We start from the raw sequence: 19,973 nt of genomic DNA on the forward strand, positions 1-19,973 counted from the left end.
GTGGTTACCAAACAGATTCTTCCTTTGTTGTTTGGAATACGATCCAAAGGGACTTGCTATTCACGTGAGTGACTCTAGAAGTCGAAGGCGCATGGATACTGAGGGAACTAAGTAGCTAGGGGTAGTCTGCTTGGTCTCAACTATACGAAGTTGGTTTAGATTTTGTATAGCGGCTTAATTATGAGAGTATTCAAAACTGGACTAGGTCCCGGGATTTTTCGGCATTTGCGGTTTCCTCGTTAACAATATCTTGTTGTGTCTTTTACTTTGATTTTTGCATTATGATTGTTTATTATAATAAAGTAAAATATACATATACGTTAACTCCGTTATACTTGATAGTGATCCTAAAGAGTTTGGCTATTACCGAACCTATTATCAAGTAGCACACTTTGATTGCCGTATCGTCTCGATCTTGTATCCATAGTCAATCATACAAGTTATCTTGTTGTCGTATTGTCTCGATCTCGTATCCATAGACGATCACACAAAGTGTGAATACCGAAGTTGTTGTATTGTCTCGACTTTTTCGATAGACGATCACACTTGGTAAGAGGACTTATAGGTTGATATATAAAAGATTGTGGTGTATTTGGGTACCCTCGTCTTTTCAGAGTAGTTCATGTACTTATGCTAATTGATGAGTGCCAAATAGTGCATAATTTTATATCATTTTACTGGCAATTATCTTCTTTTGTGTGTTAAATCCTCAAATTATCCCAAATTCTGTATTTTCATTGTTTTCAAGAATAAATACTTGTGCTAATTAATTTTGTGTTTTTAGGTACTAAATAAAGCTTAGATGAATTAAGAATCCAAAAGAGCAGAGAAATGGTGGCCAGTGACAAGGAAGGGTGACACAAAGCTCCCGCTAGAAGGTAGTGAAAAACGAAAAGGAAGTATCACGCAAAGAGCAGCCGCAATCCTCTTGCGCATCAATGGAAATCCGCTTGCACTCGTTCCGCAAGCCGCTTGCAATACCTAAACCGAGCAGTGGGCTTGGTGGAGAACCCAAAAACCCAAACCCATATCCAGACTCGATACATCATAATTTGATACAACTGCTCAACACCCAACAACTCCTTCAGCAAAACATCAAACTCGATGACCTACTTAACACCTTAGCCTCTCATATTTCCTTCCCAGATCGAGCAGAACCCCATCTTCTTCTCCATTTCCTCTCACTCTCTACAGTACCAACAACCCTCTTTCACCACCACCACCGTTCCACCTCATCTCACTCAACCACCATCATTAAACACCATTAAGCATCTAACTCCATCTCTCTCAACCTTATCTCCTTATCAAAAACAATAAACCTACAAGCTAGGTTTGAGGGAGATAGAGTTAGGATTATCTGTTACAGCTGGGGTAGCATCAATTCAATGAAGTTGCAGAGGAATTGAAGACAGGGAAAGTCAATAGAATATCGTTGGTGAGTTGGGTTCTTATTAATTGTCAAATTGAAGAAGGATTGGGAGAATTTTGTGTCTAAATAAAGCCTTCTTCTCTGTAACAAATCATCCAAGTTACCTGGGTCAATTGTCTAGTTTAGTACCATTTTGTTTGCATCCTGTTAATCATCTTCTAATTACTTTTGCTAGGGTCTAGATGAAGCCCTATCTTACTGATTTATTATTCATGCTATTGGTAATAAACTTGTTGTGCTTAAATGATTTAGAATAACATTCAATCTTAGTGATTCAACACTTTACTCTCACAGTGTATGTCATGCATCCATTGTAGTTAGAATAATCCTGTGTTTAAGTGCTGCAGCTCATGCTTAATCACATATATTGATCTTTTGATTGGTTGTGCCTTAAACAGACAGTTAATGCTTAGGGTGAATACCTTAGTTGCGATTGGACTATTCATATTAGAGACACCTTAGACATACATAACTCCTATTATCAGTTATAAGGACAGGAGAATTATCATTAGATGAATACCTAGTATAAGTTAGTGGTGGATTTGACAGCCCTAATACCCTCATCATCAGTGTTTACGTTTGCATCCTACTTTACATTTTGTTTCATTTCTTTAGTTACTACCAACCTCTTAGTCGTATCGACACAAACACCCCTTTGGTTACTCTCAATTTGAATCAATTTAGTAAGTCTTTAGCTTCAATTTTACACCCTCCAAGTCCCTGAGGATTGACCTGTGCTTGCCTGTGTTGCATTAGGACGTTGTTCATTTGCAGTTGTTATTGTAGGTACTGTTTCTAGACCTACCACTAATACTAGAGCTATATAGGTTTGCAAACTATTGGCAGTTCACAAAGTAGGCCCAAGGGGTTTGCAAACCTTGGCAGTTCGCGAAGTCAGATTCAAGGGGTTTGCAAACCTACCCCACATTCTGTAACTCTAATGTAAAGGGTTCTTAAACCAGGTTTGCAAACCTCTACAGTTTTCAGAACTCAGACTGGCTCAGGCATTACATACAAGTATTGTACCTTTCCCCAAGGCTCTCATAATTGATCTAAAATATTTCTAGTATCCATAGAAAATATGTATTGTTGCTTGGGCTATTCCCAAATCGTCAACTTGAAACAAAAATAGTTTGTGAATAATAAATTGTTCTAACTAAGAGTTTTAAGGATCTATGAAAATCCATTCCTTGAATCATATTTCGGAGTCTAACCAAGACAAGCTTGAACTCGAAATTTCTTTTTTGCAATATCAAATCTACTAAAACCATACAAAATAGTCTCATAAGATAGAATGGTAAATACCGCGAGTGAATAAGATGGGTCAGTATTCACATACCTCATTGTTGATAAAGTTCTCGCAAATGTCTTTGTTTGTTCTTCAGTCTTCAACCTTTGAGGGTTATTCAATGATGTCTGATTACAGCTACCATGCTCTAATCCTAGTTCGAGTCTTGACTTTAGTAGACTATATATCAAGATATAATTTTGTACATCAAACATTGACAACAAGCTTGAGATAGCAAAACTTGCGAGTTCGACCAGGCGATGCTCTAACATATTCTTTTCATGTTCGCAATAAAACATTAATCAAGAACTCCATTCATCAACCATAATCAAAATCTAGAACATGATAACCTAGATACACAATGTCGGTTGGTAAAACGACATTAAAGCAACAACCAACTCAACAAATGAAACTCAAAAAGAAGAAGATTAATGTCAATGACAGTCATCAAAACAATATAGAAGAACATAAAACCTGAAGCAATCAAGAATAGAAGTCCCCTACAAAGATGAATGTTTAATTACTTACTTGGAACATCCGCGATAAAAGACAAAGCGAAGGAATATCTTCAAAGCAAAAAGGAATATCAGATGAGAAAAGGACAAAAATGATAACCGAAGAACAAAGAGAAATATCAGTTTTATAAGTGTGATAGTAAAATGGATGGTCTTACCCCTCTTTCATTAGTAAAATTAGTCACTTTATATGTCAAAATCCCGAAATGACAAAAAAAATTTAGACACATCAATTAAGGGTAAAAAGACGCATAAAATGTTTTTTGTCCAATCCAAAGCACTCAAACAAAGTAAAAAGAACAACATAAGGTAGATATCGATATAAATCTACATAGGATCTAGAGCCCAACACAAGTGTATGGGCGGTAAGGGCGGTTATTCAAGTTCAGTAATTAGAATACACTAGAATCCCTATATTATTAAATTAGCATGCATCCCTTTGTATCCCAATACATAAGAATCCTTATCCTTCAGATGAATGACTGAAACTTAACAAGAAAAACTTTTGTTATGCTTAAGTATATACTCTAATTAACAACAACTGAAATTGAAGCCGAATCCAGCGAGTGTTTGGAGAATTTTATAATTTAGCCACACTGCTGATTTTGGAGCTGAATCCAGCAAGTGTTAGGAGAATTTTATAATCTAGCCACACTGTTGATTTTGGTATAACTATGTACAATGACAAACTAGGGGTAGCAGATGGTATTCCAACCGCCCCAAATTCCTAAAACTACCCAAAAAGATATTTCAAATGCATTTTTTGATATCATATTTTTTTATTTCCGAAAGTTTAATTCTTCGATTATCTACTGCACCTGGACTTTCAATCCTGCTTCTGTCGCTTACTACGAGACTGTTGACAGCGATTTCACAGGATTATCCAAACTTCTCAATTTATGGAAGTTTGCAGTCCTCCCGGTTCTCCAGCGGATTCTATTTGGGCGAGTCCATGTTGGAATTCCTATGATATGACCATATGGTGGCTTTCCTCATTTCTGCCATGGTTTTAATTACCCACGTTCCATGTAGGTGAACATATCCAGTAGCAACAGGTCAACTCGGCTGTACTTTAACTAGGTAATAACTGGCTGTACAAGTTGTGCAAAGTAGTGTAATAACACCCGTTATCATTTTTTTCTTCTTCAAACGTGTTTCTCTGTTGACTAGGGTTTTCTTCCAATATCTTCTTTGCTCTGAAAGGGGGAAAGCAAGAAAGAAAATTAAGGTAGATAAATCCAAGAGTTTCTCAATTTAAGACTCACAAATTTCTAAAGCTTAACTGGATTTTCACTTGTTTGGTAAGTAATTTCTCTTTTCAGATCTCAGTTTGAGTCGTTTTCTACTTCAAAGTTTCAACCTTTTTTCATTTTTGTGATCTTAATATATATTCTTGTTAACTGTTTTGTTCTTGAATTATACCAGTTGATGTAATTTTTTTATGCAATATTTTTGGTTATCATGTAGGTTGATATTGTTGATTTGAAAATTAGAGTGAAGATTGAGATATATTTGAATGGAGGCTACACCTCCTAATAATAATTTCCCACACCAACCATCACCAAGAATGTTACCTCCAAGAAAGCAACCTAGAGATTTACAGACATCATTATCTCTAGATAACAGGGGGTCTCGTGGGTCTCCTGATTTACAACATGTATCAATTTCTGAACAAGTTCGTGCATCTCCGTCCGAGAGTGCGAGTTCGCGTGAAAAATGGCCGATTAATGATAATGGAAAGAGGGTTGAAAATGAGAAAGAAGGAGAGAATGATTGTCCTGATCAGTCTGTTATTCGTCGGGTTTTTAGTTCTGATAAGTTATCTCTTAGGGATTTAGCTAAGGAAAGAGTTGAGATAATCTCAGAGAGGATGCACGTTTTGCCAGATGAGTTAGGGGAAGAGCTGAAGAGTGAGTTACGCGTCATTCTTGAAGGGACTGGCGGTTCTCAGCATAGAGAAGAGTATATGATTCTACAGAAACTTGTCCATAGTAGAGATGATTTGAATGCTATAACCTTAATGAGGGCGCATCGGGTACATCTCGAGATACTTGTTGCAATCAAAACAGGAATTCAGGCGTTCTTGCATCCGAACATTAGTCTCTCTCAAACTTCACTCATCGAGGTTTTTGTGTACAAGAGGTGTAGAAATATAGCATGCCAAAACCAGCTTCCAGCTGATGACTGCAGTTGTGAAATATGTACCAATAGAAATGGTTTCTGCAATCTTTGCATGTGTACGATATGTAACAAATTTGATTTTGAGGTGAACACATTCAGATGGATTGGTTGTGATTCGTGTTCTCATTGGACTCACACCGACTGTGCAATCCGTGAAGGGCAAGTGACCATGGGCACATGTGTTAAGAGTGGTGCAAGTCCCAGTGAGATGCTTTTCAGGTGCCGAGCTTGTAATAGGACATCAGAATTGTTAGGGTGGGTTAAAGATGTGTTCCAACACTGTGCACCTAGTTGGGACCGGGATGCTCTGATTAGGGAGCTTGATGTTGTCAGTAGGATCTTCCGTGGAAGTGAAGATCCAAGGGGGAGAAAGTTGTTTTGGAAGTGTGAGGAACTTGGAGAAAAGATGAAGACTGGAGTAGCAGAAGCAATTGCAGGCAAAGTGATGATGTTATTCCTCCAAGGTATGTTCCCTTAAATGATTAGCCTTTCTATATTTTAATTCTTCAGTTGATTTCCTGAGCATTTCTGTTCAAATAACTTATTAGCTTTATCCACCTACTAATCAGGGTTAGGTTAGATGATTATTTTTTTCCTGCAGTTGCTGTGTATGGATTGATTGTGAGGTGTTTCTGCCTCCTTCATTTTTAGGTCCAATGTTTTTCACTGACCCTGTAATATTTTCGAAATAAACCGAATGAATCAGTTGTCAACTTCAGTTTTAACATGAAAACTAGGATAGACTTGACACTCATGTGCTTTATCATCCTTCAACTTGATCACTTGTGTATTTGTCTTCCAGAGCTTGAGATAGACCCCATAAAGAACATAGAAGTAGAAGAAGGCGGCCATTTGATCGCACCACAGGAAGCTTGCAATAAGATTGCAGAAGTAGTACGGGAGACAATACGGAAGATGGAAATGGTGGCTGAGGAGAAAATGCGGATGTTCAAGAAAGCCCGTCTAGATTTTGAGGCTTGTGACAAAGAACTTGAGGACAAGGTAAGGGAAGCGACAGAGATAAAGATGGACAAGCAAAGGAAAAAGCAGCAGATTGACGAGCTGGAGAGCATTGTAAGGCTTAAGATGGCTGAATCTGATATGTTCCAGCTCAAGGCCACTGAAGCAAGGGAGGAAGCTGAAAAGCTTCAGAGGATTATGCTTGCCAAAACTGAGAAAACGGAGGATTATACCAGTAGGTACCTCAAGCAACGGTTGAATGAGGCTGAGCTTGAGAAGCAGTATCTATTTGAGAAGATAAAGCTTCAGGAGAGTGCAAGAGCATCACAAAGCAGCAGCAGAGGTAGTGATCCGTCGCAGTTGATTATGATGTCTAAGATCCAGGACTATCTGAAGAATGTTTAGAATCCCATCTCTCTTACTACCACTACAGTTTTGTTGGCTCACAGTTGGTCTCTTAAATAGTGGCTCAGTTGGTCCCTTCAATTGTGATAGTAATACCTGTATCTCTACTTGTTGCTATTCGGCTTGTAAAGCGTCAATGTAACAGACTAATTATTTTCATCTTGTTGTTGTTGTTGTCCACTGACCAAGTTGTAAGCTAATGTACCTTCTGCTTATAACTGCACTTGTATACGCAACACCAAACATGCATTATGAAGCTTAAATCCCAAGTTATGGTATCAAAGTTGAACTTTTGCTGAAAGCCACCCTGTTTTATGCTTATGACCGAGTGCTTTGTCAACCGAGAGTCCATTCCACAAGACTTTTTGTTTTATCAATTTGTTCTAAAAAATTTACGGTATCTGATGCTTTTGCGCACCTGTTACTGCAAAATTGCCAATTTATCGAGATCGTCGGTATCTCATTTCGTTTTCTAAAGATTTTGGGGGTCAAGTGTAAAAAGTTGCAAGTGCGAATATTTACATGGCTCATGCTCTATCAGTGCAAAGGTTTGCAGCAGGCAGCAGGTTAGCAACTTTTAAAAGTTTTTGATACAAACCCCTAGAATTTATTTCTACCAAACTTTGAATTCCCTCCATACAATAACCAGTTAGGATTTCTTCTTCTTCTTCAGAAGGCGGAAACATCAATCACCTATTTTGATTTCTCATCGATAGTTGAAATTGTTAAAACTATCGCCATGAATTTAGTAGCAGAAGCTTCAATTTTTTCTCGCCCCACAATCATATGTAAACCCAATAAGTTCCCAGTTTTCTCTCTTTACAATCGTCAACTCAAGTTTTCTTCTAATACTTCTTCTTCTGTTCTTCGTTTTCCAATTCGAATAACAAATAATCACTACAAATTTTCCTCTTCTGTTCCCACAAATTTCTCCAGAGGAAAGTTTGATAAAGCAAATGGTTTTGAAATTAGGGCTAATTTGGACTCTGTAGATGAGGAAAAGAAGATTGATTGCTCAATTGGGAATGAAAAATTGGATTTTTTGAAGGTTTTAATGAAGGGTTTGTTTATAATGAGTGCAATGGTTTGTGGGGTTTTTGTATTTCAATGTGGGAAGGTTTATGCAATGGAAGGAGTGATTAATAATGGTTTAGAGCAAGGTAAATCGGTACTTACAGCTGCATGGCCAAAATTAAAGCAGGTTTTATGTGTTTTTAAAGAACAAGGTTTGCTTTTGGCTGCTCTTTTGAGTTTATCTGCATTTTTTTCAATGGCGGAGACTTCAATCACTACGTTATGGCCTTGGAAGGTAAGCCATTTATGCTCAATATTAAGTTTTTAAAATACTTTGATTGATACTGTTAGCGGCCTCACAGCTTATGTACATTACATTGTGCTACGTGATCATGGAAATGAAGATTAGTAGGGAAACATTTCGGAGTTATTCACACATACCATGGAAGCTTCATAAGTCAGATATAGTTTCACCATCTTCAAGGACATAGAAATCATCCTATGTCATTATATGAATATAGACTTAAGAGATAGGTGCCTGTAGAATGGTACTGCTAAAAACATCTCCAGTTTTGTTGTTAGCGTCTTTATGTTTTGTGAACCTTTTGAATCAATCGCTCGTTAATCAACAGTAAGGATGTTCATATCTTTACTAAAATAATTGTTGCTTCCTACAGATACGTGAATTGGCTGAAAAGGAGCCTGAGAATGGTGTATTTAGAATGCTTCGTACTGATGTTACTCGATTCCTGACAACCATTCTTATCGGCACGACGTACGGTTTTGTAAAAGAACTTTCAATATTAACTCTTGCCAATTCAATTGCTTTGTCCGTCCACTTCACCCTTTTAATTTGCTTTCTTATTGTATACTCTTATACCTACACAGCGTGGTTAATATTGCGGCAACTGCACTAGTCACGGACGCTGCGACAGCTATTTATGGTGAAGCTGGTGTTACTGCTGCAACTGGAGTTATGACAGTACGTTCCCTTCACATTCTGCATTCTGGAGAATGGAAAATGGCTCTACTGTGACAAATACGTCTTCTATATTTTACAAATACGTCTTGGTTCTTAGTTTTTGTGTCATATGCTATATTCTGTGCCACTAGGATTAATTGACCAGGGTGTTTGATTTCAGGTTGTTCTTTTGCTCTTTACGGAAATTACTCCGAAAAGTATAGCTGTTCATCATGCAACTGAGGTTGCTAGGGTTGTGGTATGATTTTAACCTGCTTCTTTTTCTTGTAATTCTAAGGGAGTGTCCTATTTAATGTCTTTACTAGCGAAAATTCTCATGATTGAGCTTGTTTCAGTAATAATTTTTTGACAAGTGATATATGTCATGGCTCTAGGTCAGGCCAGTGGCGTGGCTTTCGTTGATATTGTATCCTGTTGGAAGAGTTGTTACCTTTCTTTCAATGGGAATCCTGAAAATGCTTGGCTTAAAAGGAAGAAGGTATGGTACACGCTACAGTTTGATTATTTCGACATTTCACTTTTGCGTTGCACTTCTAAGTTATTTTTCATTATTATCTCATAGGAAGTTAATTCTCCTTTAACTTAGTAGCACCTTTTGTTTCTATTCGATTGAGATCCTACTTTTTTGCTTGTATTTCTTGTTTTGCATTATTAAGGAATTCTTCTCTAGACAAGCTTCAGTTTCTTATACATGTTTACTGTCAACTCAGTGAACCATACGTTACTGAGGAGGAATTGAAGTTGATGTTGCGAGGAGCTGAGCTGAGTGGGGCAATAGAGGAGGAAGAGCAGGTAATATCATATGCTTCAGGTCCTACTTTTTCGTTTGTTACTTTAGATGGTTACCTTCACTAGTGTGTATCATTAATGTAATATTTTTATTCAAAATCATGCAGCAGCTTTTTTTGTGGCTATTAATATTGTAATGGACCACTTACCCCAAGTTGTCTCCTAGTTTTATGATTGTTGCACTACTACAATCAGGAATTCAATGCTGACTACATATTTTTGCAGGATATGATAGAGAATGTATTAGAAATAAAAGATACACATGTGCGGGAGGTGATGACACCTCTGGTAGATGTTGTTGCTATTGATGCTAGTGCAACACTTATTGACTTCCATAACCTGTGGGTGACTCATCAATACTCGAGGTAAATTAAATTCCCACGCAATGAATACTTATTTTAAGTTAATTAACCTATATATATGCTAAGACAAATTTATGAATTTATTTCTAGGGTGCCTGTTTTTGAGCAGCGTATAGACAATATAGTAGGTATTGCGTATGCAATGGATCTGCTGGATGAAGCTCACAAGGTTTGCTAATTTTCACCCCAGATAAAAATGCACTCACTGTAAGCAAGTATAATTTCTTAATAAAATTTGCAATGTTTACTTTTGAAGGGCGAGTTTCTAGAAAGTTGTAAAGTGGGGCACATGGCACATAAGCCTGCATACTTTGTGCCTGGTAATCCTTACTTTTGCTAATCCTGTAATAATCACTCCAGTTATTTTGTTTAGCGTATTTTGTTTTATTTACTGCCATGCCAAAATATGGAAATACCATAGAATCTAACTTCGGATTGCTGCGATGCTTCTCATGTTTCATGTACTGTGTCTAGATTGTCAAAGTCTCATAGTGTTTGTAATGTAAGTTGTTTATTACTGACTGTTAGAATGGCCATGATCTAATATTACTGCAGATTCAATGTTAGTCTGGAATCTACTGAGAGAATTCCGCATCAGGAAGGTTCACATGGCCATTGTACTTAACGAATATGGTGGAACGGTTGGAGTACGTTAACTTCTTCATTTCTTCTTCCTAATCTGATCTTAAGCGTTACGCAGCAGCATGTTATCAATCCTGTAGATACAAAAGACATTGATTTTCCATGTATTACTTTTATATAAAATTGAAATCTTTTGCATTCACAACGTCTGTTTAGAGCTTAGATGTGAATTCTGTTAAACAAGCATGTCTTGTATGCATGCAAGATGGCAAACAATCATGTCTTGTGGCAACTTTGTCAGCGTATTCCCGCCTTGAGTTCTTTTTTTTTTTTTGGTGAATCAGATAGTGACACTGGAAGATGTTGTTGAAGAAATCGTTGGAGAAATATTTGACGAAAATGATTCAAAGGTAAAATTATTATCAATTATTTATGCCTCACATTTTCTGACTGCTTGATTTTTTCCTCTTTCTCATTACACCTCAAGAGAAAAAGGAGTACCCTTGTTACGTATGCAACTAACTACAAATCATAACACAGAAAAAGCTCTATTGGTATAAAACATGAACCAGATAGCTTGTAAAGTGTCCACCTTAAAGCATGTGAGGCTAGTCATTGCAATGAAATGATTATCAATAGTTTCTCCGTTTACATTACTTTGATCTCAGGAGGAGATCCAAAGGAAAACAGGGAATGTTGTGATGCGAGCAGAAGGGATATATGATGTGGATGCAAATACGTCAATTGATCAGCTCTCGGAAGAACTGCATGTCAAAATACCAGAGGTTTGTTTTTCATTATCACAGAAAGCTAATTTGCTGTGTTGATGTTACTCGTATATTACTTAGTTTTTCTATTTACCCTAATCCATTTACACAATGAAGGGAGTACCCAGATCATGGTGTACCATTCATGCACATATTCATATCCTTTCTTTTATTACTTATTTGTTGCAGGGTAATCAGTATGAGACTGTGTCAGGTTTTATCTGTGAGGCATTTGGATACATTCCCAGGACAGGTGAGAGTATCAAGATTGTGCTTGAGAAAGAAAACCGAGATAATAATGATGAGTATACCAACGGAAAATCAGAACGACAACGACAAAACGAAAAGAATCAGTTTTTTAAACTTGAGGTAAGGTCTACATTGCTCTGATCAAAAGAAAAAACATTTATCTTTTTTTTTTATATTTCATTATTTTCTCCTTGCTTGCGGTTGTTTTAAGTTTCAACACATCTTTTTTTTCTTCTTTTGCTTTGGACCAAATAAGCAACATTTAACACATCTTCCCTTAAATTTAGTAGTGTATTGGATTTTCAGGGATCATATTCTTATAGTTATGGATACTAGCATATTACGATTTTACCAATAAAATACAAAGATATAAGGGCAGCCATTGTGCTCAATTACTATGTAGGGAGTTTTGCATTAAAAGACGAAAAACACTAGCCAAAATGTATCAGGTTAACATTATTACTGTGAGGTAGTTTTATTTTAGTCTATTGCAAGTTTAATCCTGAAAATTTGAATTGATTACTGTGGTTAGTGTGAAGGATTAGCCTGCGATTGGTTAGAACTAAACTTATACTGAGTTAAGGCAACAAAAGAAGAAAAGATAGAAAACAACAACAATAGCAAATGAAATCACATGTTCTTTTCTTCTTTCTTTGTGCTTAAGAGGTTATCACTCTATTGTCTTCTATTTTTCTTATAATAATCATAACAGTCGATCTGTCCTACTTTATGGATGCTGTTATTCTCTTTCTTTGACCTGGAATCGTGTTTTTTCGGAGAACCCTTAGTGGTATTTGAATAATCAAAGATTTGTTACTATGTAGTCTTTGTTGGCTTTGATGCAAAAGAAAAAAGAAAAGAAATGTAAATAAATATTTTAGTTTGCTCGAATTTGGGTGAAGCAGACCTGCTTCTGTGAACTATAGTGTGGAATTTTCAAAACTATCTCTCATTCTTTTGATGCACAAACATTTTTCACCTGCCCTTGCTATCCACACAGCTTTTTCAAGTTATCCCATTGGCCTATTTCATTGTTAGCTTCTTCTTCTTTTTTTAGCATGAAAAAAGGAATGTTTACCATACCGGTCAGACTTGAAGTTACGATGTAACATGAGTTTTTAAATAGTAGTACGTAAATGGTAAATCAAGTTACAATGGAGTATGTCTTTTTAAATAGTTTTCCCTCAACTTTCTTTTCTAAAACTAAGGTGATTTTATGTCATCTATGTTGTGGTGCAGGTATTGGCCGGAAATGCAAGAAAAGTGAGTGCTATTCGATTTGAATGTATAAACAATGATGATGTAAAATTAGAAACCAAGGAGGTTACTCGCTTGGTCCCAAGAATCACAAAAAGAAAATCAGGTGGTGGTGATGGTTCATATAGAAGTGATGACTCCGATGGTGAGTCGGATAGGGATGATGACAAAGATGAGCCTCAAGTCCATGAGAGATTGGAGGACAATGTCTTCAATATATTTTCAGCTGGTGCACATGAAGATGATCGTGACGATAATACTCATAATAATATTAAACAGTAGCCAAGTTGTTTCCCGCATTTTCCATTCTTACAACACTAACAAGAGGTAGAATAGATAAGAACAAAAAATTCAAAGAAATAAAGAAAAGGATAGGAGAAAAAAAGAGACTACAGGGGAAACTAACATGTAAGGCTTATTTTTATCTTGTTTACAGATGAAGAGACGTATCTACGTCTGAATCATCAAAGGTATTAGAGTTACGGGTGATGCTTCTATCAGTCGGCCATAAGCTCATCAGAAGTGGGGTGTCAACAGCCAAGAAGTTGGTATTTCTCTTTTGATCAACATGGAAGAAGTCGGTATTTCTTTTCTCATCAACACAGAAGAAGTCGGTATTTCTTTTTTGATCGACAGCGAAGAAGTCCGTATTTCCTTTTTGATCATTTCCCAGGTAGTCAGCATGCTCGTCCCGTGATTCGGTACGTAAGAAATGATGAAAAGATTGAAAAGTTGGCTGCGGAGGAATAATCAATTCAGGGTGGTAGAATAGCTTATTAGATGGTGGTACGTTACATGTAGTTGACGTTGGACTGATACTTGTTTCGGAGGAGTCTGAGGATGACGAAAATAATCTTAGTAGTTCTCTTTCTTCCCTCATCTCTTTAACTCTCTGCAGTTGTCTAAATCTTTCTTGCAGGAGAGCAATAGAAGAATGAACAACAGCTTGATCACTATTTTCCCTACCCATTTTGAAGAAGTACAGTAAAGAGGAAATAAAGTTCTCTATTTGGAGAAAGGAATGATATGTGAATCTAGTAAGAGAAACAACTTTAGGAGGGATTGAGGGTGGTGAAAGTGTATCTATATATATAGGAAGGCTGTGTTGTTTTTTCTCATTAAAATTATGTTATATTGAGCATTTCTGATTGATTCTGGAGGATGATCTACTTGAAAAGAGAGAGAGAATCGGCAGCAAAAGTGCAAAGTCCAAGAAGGTAATGTTAGATGGTCTAAATTGTAAAAGGAAAGGAGGGGTTAGGTTGGTGGGATGTGTTTAGAGGGGGCAAAAGTACTATCTAAGGAAGAAGAAGTTGAGGAAGAAACTCCAAATGCAGATGGAATGTAGTGTTTGGAATGCTTGTTTATTGGAATAAAAAGTTGGGAGATGATTTGTCGGCTTGTCTTGAAGAAGTGTTTAATTGGCTTTGGAGGAGATGGTGGGCTTGTTTTGTTTTTCATTTATATTTTTTTCTCATTTTCTAGCTAGACTAGAAAAGAAGAGAATGATAAAATGGGTAATTGTGTTCAGACAAGACAAGGAGTTGGAAGAGGGATGGAATAATTATTGAAGTTGATGAGAGATATATGTTTTTTCTTGATTGAATGGGAGAGAGGAAGAAGTAAAGAGAACCCACTAATGTTATTAAATTTTTGAAGTTTTTTTTCCTTCTTTTCTTCTCTTAGTATGTGTCTCTTTCATATATGGGTTTTGCACTTTCTGTTTTGTCCTGGTGTTATTTGGATGCGAATGGCATGAAGAGGCGAAAGCTGAAGATGCTGCTGCTGCTGCTATTGTTATTGCTGAGGTTGCTTTTACTTGTTGTGGTAGAGACTAAAGAGATGCGTCTTTATGCAACAATACACGCACCCTTCCATTATTAAATTTTTGCTCAGCTTTTCAACTTTATAGAGGAGGGAGGGAAAAGAAGAGTAGACTGTGAAGTGATTTTTAGTGAAAGTGGAATGAAAGAGAGTGATGCTTTTTATTATATGATATATGGGTTACTCACTGTTTGAATCTATTATTATCCCTCGAGTGGCCTAGAATTCTTTACTTGGGAATCCTAAGGATAGTTGTTTTCCTGGTCATCATCATCACCACCCTGACCTTGGGATGTACCTCGTACGCCAGGCCCTACTCTAGATCATATTAAATCCTTACACTGGTTTTTCTGTACTATCTTCGTTTTTATATCAGTTTATTATCATTATGCTCCATGATAGCATGTCGGAGTTATGATTTAGATTCTTATATCGGAGAAGTTGCAGCATTTGGGTGCACTGGCACTTGAAATTGGGTTCTTGGGCTCACTTCTCTTGAGTTACTGCCTTTCTTGTCATGCTTGGGTAACTTTTGCATCCTATTGTGGAGCTGTCTTGGGGTATATTTGTCAGGCACGTAAACTATCAATGAGCAACATTTTCTGAAATAATCTAATGCTAAAAGCAACTTCTAACCACCACATCAAAACCCTTGATTAAGACTACACCGGGGTGACACCAAAAGTAGCCACATAAACAGTCCCAAATGCAAGTTATGGAGTCATTTCAAGATTTCAGGTTAAAGTCAGTAGTGGGTTCACTTCATATGTTACAATGACTGCACCATGCTTTAACATGCATCGATGAACACCAGATATGTCAACCTTATCTTTTTTTTTCCTCCACAATGTTGACTACCAAAAAGAGAAACCAAAATCAACTTGAATTTGAATCTCAAGTGGTCTCTTCAGCGTGAAAAATAAGTTTAGGTACATTATCTCGTTACCTTAGTTGGTATGCGGTGCCTGGTTCTATCACCAGTCTTTCCGATACACCAACTTTACTCAAAAGGCGAAAAAAAAAAATCAGCCATGTAACAGAAAAACGTGTGCATTCATAACGAATTCCATTAGATTACCCAAAATTTGACAACGGAAATCTTTATATGTTGGAAGAAACAACAATTACATTTCGTGACTGCAGATTTGGGTTAAGAAATAAAAGCTAAAATTGATTTTCTATACATGACTCTATTTGTTTGAATACAATTTGAATCAATAAATAAATGAATTGGTTAGTACGTAAAGAAAGGTAAAATGCCTCTAACAAATTTTACCTTTATATCTTTTCTCTAAAGTTACTGTGAAAACTTGAATCTTCTTTGATTCTTTGATGTCACAAAAAAGGAATTCTTCTTTGATGCCCTTCATTTCTTGAAACCACAACATCTGTCTCGGTCGATCAAATTTTAGCCCGTCAGAGTCCACGTCATTACATGTTTATCCTGTAAACAAAGAAGTATTAATTTCGAAGAAATTCTCATGTCGAATTGCCTACTGAGGCTCTGATAATATATTTTGTAAAGCAGTGTCAATCACAATAGACCTATTATGAGAAAAAGGAACATTTAATTCATGCTTCACCCAAAAGTGTTTCCTTGCTTTCCTTGATGGGCTTCTCTCTTTCTTTTTAGTTACTTACATCTACCGTCTTTAAACCACCCTTAAAACCGTGACTCTCTTTGAATCCTCAAAAGCATACCATGTTCTAAAGGGGATGCCTTATAACTAAACCTAAAATTTTATATTCACCTAGAAGTTGGAACATACCTGTTTATATTGTTTCACTCAAGTCTTAAAACAGAATATGACCCTAAAAAGCATTTTTATACTCCATTATAACCACTTTAACTAGCAATCATTTTTAAGCAAAGCCTTCAGACGCTACCTGAAACATGTGTTACTTATCCCCTCGAAAGCCCAAGCTCGTTCTTGTTCCAATTTAGAGCTGACTCCACCAATAGACTTCAGAGTATTTCATTGCATCTTCAAGACTGAAACACATATGGACAGACAAGATTAGGTTACTTTTCAGAGTGTTATCATTCATATTCAGTAAATGGTAAAAGCATGGTCATCTAGACAAGTAACACATAAAGCTAAAAATATGCAAGGAGAAAACAAGGCCAGAAAGGAAAAGAAAATTTCAACCGGGCATATAAAGACAGTAACAGACCTTTAATTAGATTACAACATCGCAACTGTTGGATAGCTCAGAAATGAAGTTGCAGCTCTTATGTAGGCTGAATTCATCCCATGACCACTGTAGGGTCAGTCTAGTTACCAGATTCCCACGTGTAACTTCCCTGGTATACCACATTTCCAAAATCCTGGCTGAAATCAGTCTAAGCCATCAGCTACGCAATCTGTCTCAATAGACTTATCGCCCTTGGACAGCTCTCCAGCCAATATCAAGCAAGTCTGGGAACTGAGAGTACAATTTCTAGATTCCAATATGTGAAAAAATTTAGCACATACATCTGATTTCCCCTCCTTCAATAACCCGTCAATAAGGATAATCCAAACAATTACATCGGGACTCCATTGCCCCAATAGGATATTCTCAAACAAACCCTGAGCTTTTTCTACTTTATCTGCTTTGCAGAGAGCACCAATCAAATCTCTATAGATAACTAGTGTGGGTTCATAACCTCTAGAAGCCATCACATTTAAGATTTCTAGTGCAGGATCCACTTTTAAATTTCTACAATAAGCGATTAGGAGTGAGTTATATATTTCTTCGTTAGGAGACAAACCCTTGCGTACCATATTTTCTACCAAATTATCAGCTTCAAGAGTTCGGCCTTCTCTACATAGGCCTCTCACCAAAGTACTATAGGTTTCAACAGTGGGCTCACATCCATTTTCAGACATTCTGACAAGGAGGCGGGACACCAGATCGAAAGTGATATCTTTTTCAGTTAAACTGGGCCTACTAACGGCATCCGCACAATTCTCTACGAGAAGGTGTTCTTTCTGCAACCCTTTCATCAACACCCTATAAGTTCGGTAATTAGGTTTGCAATCCACACTCATCATCCGCTTCAGAAGTAAAAATGCTTGATCTACCGTGCCCAACATAACGAAACCATCAATTAATGTGGTATATGTAACTTGATCAGGAAAGATTCCTTTATGCTCCATTTCTGCAAATAACTTTTCTGCATCATTAAGATTACCTTCTTGACAAAGCCCATAAGTGAGTGAACTGTAAGTATAAAGATTTGCAGGACAACCTTTCTTTATCATTTCATCAACAATCTTAAATGCAAACTGGGTCTCGCCATTCTTACACAACCCGTCAACCAAAGTTGAGTAGGTCACCACATTTGGTAATAAACCTTTCTCCTCCATCTTACCAAGCAGTTCCTCTGCTTCTGCGTATCTTTTCTCTTTGGACAAACCATTGAGCATTGCATTGCAGGTCTGCATATCTGGGTAGCAACCCTTCTCCTCCATCCTCTCAATCAAAGACAACGCAAAATCAACCTTCCCATCCTTGCAGTGGCCATCAATCAAAGCAGTATAAGCAACCTGATTTGGAGTTAAGCCCCTGTCCAGCATTTCATTGTAAACACTGGTAGCTAAGCCCAACTTACCCCATTTACAATATCCAGAAATGAGTTCTGTAAAAGTCCACGCATCTGGTTCACATCCATTCCCTTTCATCAAATCCATCATCCTTCTTGCATTTTCCATACTACCCTGCTGACAGTACCCATTAACAAGAGTGTTATATGTGATCAAAGTTGGAGCAGGACCTACCTTAAGCATTTTGTTGAAAAGAACCATTGCTTTGTCAGTAAAACCCTCTTTGCAAAAACCATTTATAATCTCATTGTACGTTATAATATTTGGCAAGCTACCACGCTTTGTCATCCAATCAAAGATCTTGAGAGCAGGCACAAACTTTCCTCCTTTACATAACTCGTTTATTAAGATATTGTACGTCACAGTATTCGGTACAAATCCATCTATCAACATCTTGTGGTATAACCCAGTTGCCACCTCCATATTACCTGATTGATAAAAGCCACTGATCAGAGCAGCGTAAGTGTGTTCATTCGGCCAACAATCTCTCTTCTTCATATCTGCAAACAGGTGAGAGACATCCTTAACACGGTTGACCTGACAAAGGTTAGAAAGGAGAACAGTATATGCATAAACTGTAGGATTAATTCCTTTTTCAGTCATTTCTCCAAGCATGCCCAGTGCTTCATCTACCCTACCCTCATTGCTTAAACCATTAATCAGTGCTGAATATGTCACGGAATTCGGATCACATCCCACCTTAGTCATACGACCGAAAACCTTAAAAGCTGAATCCAGATCATTATTTTTACAATGCCCAAGAATCAACGATGTATATGTAAAAACATCCGGCTTCATAGCAGACTGAAAAATCCTACTTAGAATTACCATAGCCTCTTGAACTTTTCCCTGCTTACAAAGAATATTAATAATCGAATTCAATGTCACAAGATTCGGTTCAATCCCATCGCTAATCATCTCTTTATACAAATTCTGCGCCACATCCACCATTTCAAACTTACCCAACTGGATCAAAAGTGTATTATAACTATGTAAACTAAATTTGAAATCTTTTACACTAATTCCATTCAGAAACCTCAAAACCCTTGTCATATCTTCCGGTTTTTCACAATTCTGAATCATTCTAATACGCACATTATCAGCAGGTCCAAAAAGCCGATCACCAACAAGACGTTTTAGTAACACAATAAAAGTATCTAAGTTGTGTTTGTAAAAATGTCTCTTAGATACCCAATAAAAGAATTTCAATGCAGATTCAGAATCTTTATTGATTTCAAGAATCTGAGCAACATCACAAGGTTTTAATTTAGGGATTAATCGACTATTAAGTTCTATATTACGTTGCCAATGAAAATCACTCAATAAGATTCCACAAACTTTAGAAACCAAGATTGGGGAATATTTTCGATGAAATTCGGAAAATCTCCTGAGAAAGAGAAGATTGTGATGACGACCCAATAAATAATAGCGAATCAGAAATTGGGGTTTAAGGGGATTTACCATTTCGAGCGTATAAGCAATTCATGAGTCGCAACTGATTGATGGCATTGATTAATAAAACTCGGAAGGGTATTTTATAGGTTTCTGTAATGCCGCAGATCAGAGTTTTGGGGGTTTCGGAAGGTTTTGGCGGCACTGTAATGAACGTGTTCATTAGCAGACCACGGCCTTTAGAGAGAAGAGAAGTGCTGGGTGAGAAGAGAAAAGGGAGATTTCGGGTGTGAAATGTGAATAGTTTACAAAAGCGATGGGGAGATTTGCAAGCGGAAAAAAGATTAGGGGCTAAGTTACAGATAATAGAGGATACTGGTCCTCCGT

General features: G+C 37.0%; 3 protein-coding genes and 1 pseudogene across 4 annotated transcripts; 3 read left to right on the forward strand and 1 right to left on the reverse strand.

The window, feature by feature from the left end:
- Positions 1-4,360: 4,360 nt before the first annotated feature.
- On the forward strand, positions 4,361-7,061 carry LOC113302485 (OBERON-like protein). Its single transcript, XM_026551400.1, has 3 exons — positions 4,361-4,533; positions 4,700-5,877; positions 6,216-7,061. Exons 2-3 carry the CDS (start codon positions 4,749-4,751, stop codon positions 6,776-6,778), a joined length of 1,692 nt encoding a protein of 563 aa, XP_026407185.1. The 5' UTR covers positions 4,361-4,533; positions 4,700-4,748; the 3' UTR covers positions 6,779-7,061.
- Positions 7,062-7,273: 212 nt separating this feature from the next.
- LOC113302492 (DUF21 domain-containing protein At1g55930, chloroplastic-like) lies at positions 7,274-14,452 on the forward strand. 2 transcript variants are annotated; one of them, XM_026551416.1, is made up of 15 exons: positions 7,274-8,087; positions 8,470-8,567; positions 8,681-8,774; positions 8,935-9,012; positions 9,149-9,252; positions 9,485-9,566; positions 9,789-9,928; positions 10,016-10,094; positions 10,182-10,245; positions 10,481-10,572; positions 10,852-10,917; positions 11,176-11,292; positions 11,464-11,643; positions 12,763-13,107; positions 13,217-14,452. In XM_026551416.1, the coding sequence occupies exons 1-14, from the start codon at positions 7,518-7,520 to the stop codon at positions 13,060-13,062; spliced, it is 2,064 nt and encodes a 687-aa protein (XP_026407201.1). In that variant the 5' UTR covers positions 7,274-7,517; the 3' UTR covers positions 13,063-13,107; positions 13,217-14,452. The 2 variants fall into 2 exon arrangements, with proteins under 2 accessions (XP_026407201.1, XP_026407193.1); XM_026551408.1 differs by having other exon boundaries at positions 7,275-8,087; positions 12,763-14,452.
- A 1,310-nt stretch (positions 14,453-15,762) lies between these two features.
- Positions 15,763-19,880, reverse strand: LOC113302504 (pentatricopeptide repeat-containing protein At5g65560-like). The gene is made up of 3 exons (XM_026551427.1): positions 16,780-19,880; positions 16,492-16,597; positions 15,763-16,048 (listed from the first exon to the last, which is right to left on the reverse strand). The coding sequence occupies exon 1, from the start codon at positions 19,656-19,658 to the stop codon at positions 16,944-16,946; it is 2,715 nt and encodes a 904-aa protein (XP_026407212.1). The 5' UTR covers positions 19,659-19,880; the 3' UTR covers positions 15,763-16,048; positions 16,492-16,597; positions 16,780-16,943.
- Positions 19,745-19,973, forward strand: part of LOC113351447 — a 31,380-nt pseudogene continuing 31,151 nt past the window's right edge.

Source organism: Papaver somniferum, chromosome 1 (genome assembly GCF_003573695.1).
Source record: "Papaver somniferum cultivar HN1 chromosome 1, ASM357369v1, whole genome shotgun sequence".
Taxonomy (NCBI): Eukaryota; Viridiplantae; Streptophyta; class Magnoliopsida; order Ranunculales; family Papaveraceae; genus Papaver; species Papaver somniferum.

Coding starts and splice junctions, on each gene's coding strand:
- LOC113302485 (XM_026551400.1), top strand. CDS start 4,749: ATGGAGGCTACACCTCCTAATAATAATTTCCCACACCAACCATCACCA. Junction 5,878..6,215: donor GATGATGTTATTCCTCCAAG/GTATGTTCCCTT, acceptor TTTGTCTTCCAG/AGCTTGAGATAGACCCCATA.
- LOC113302492 (XM_026551416.1), top strand. CDS start 7,518: ATGAATTTAGTAGCAGAAGCTTCAATTTTTTCTCGCCCCACAATCATA. Junction 8,568..8,680: donor ACCATTCTTATCGGCACGAC/GTACGGTTTTGT, acceptor ATACCTACACAG/CGTGGTTAATATTGCGGCAA. Junction 9,567..9,788: donor CAATAGAGGAGGAAGAGCAG/GTAATATCATAT, acceptor ATATTTTTGCAG/GATATGATAGAGAATGTATT.
- LOC113302504 (XM_026551427.1), bottom strand. CDS start 19,658: ATGGTAAATCCCCTTAAACCCCAATTTCTGATTCGCTATTATTTATTG.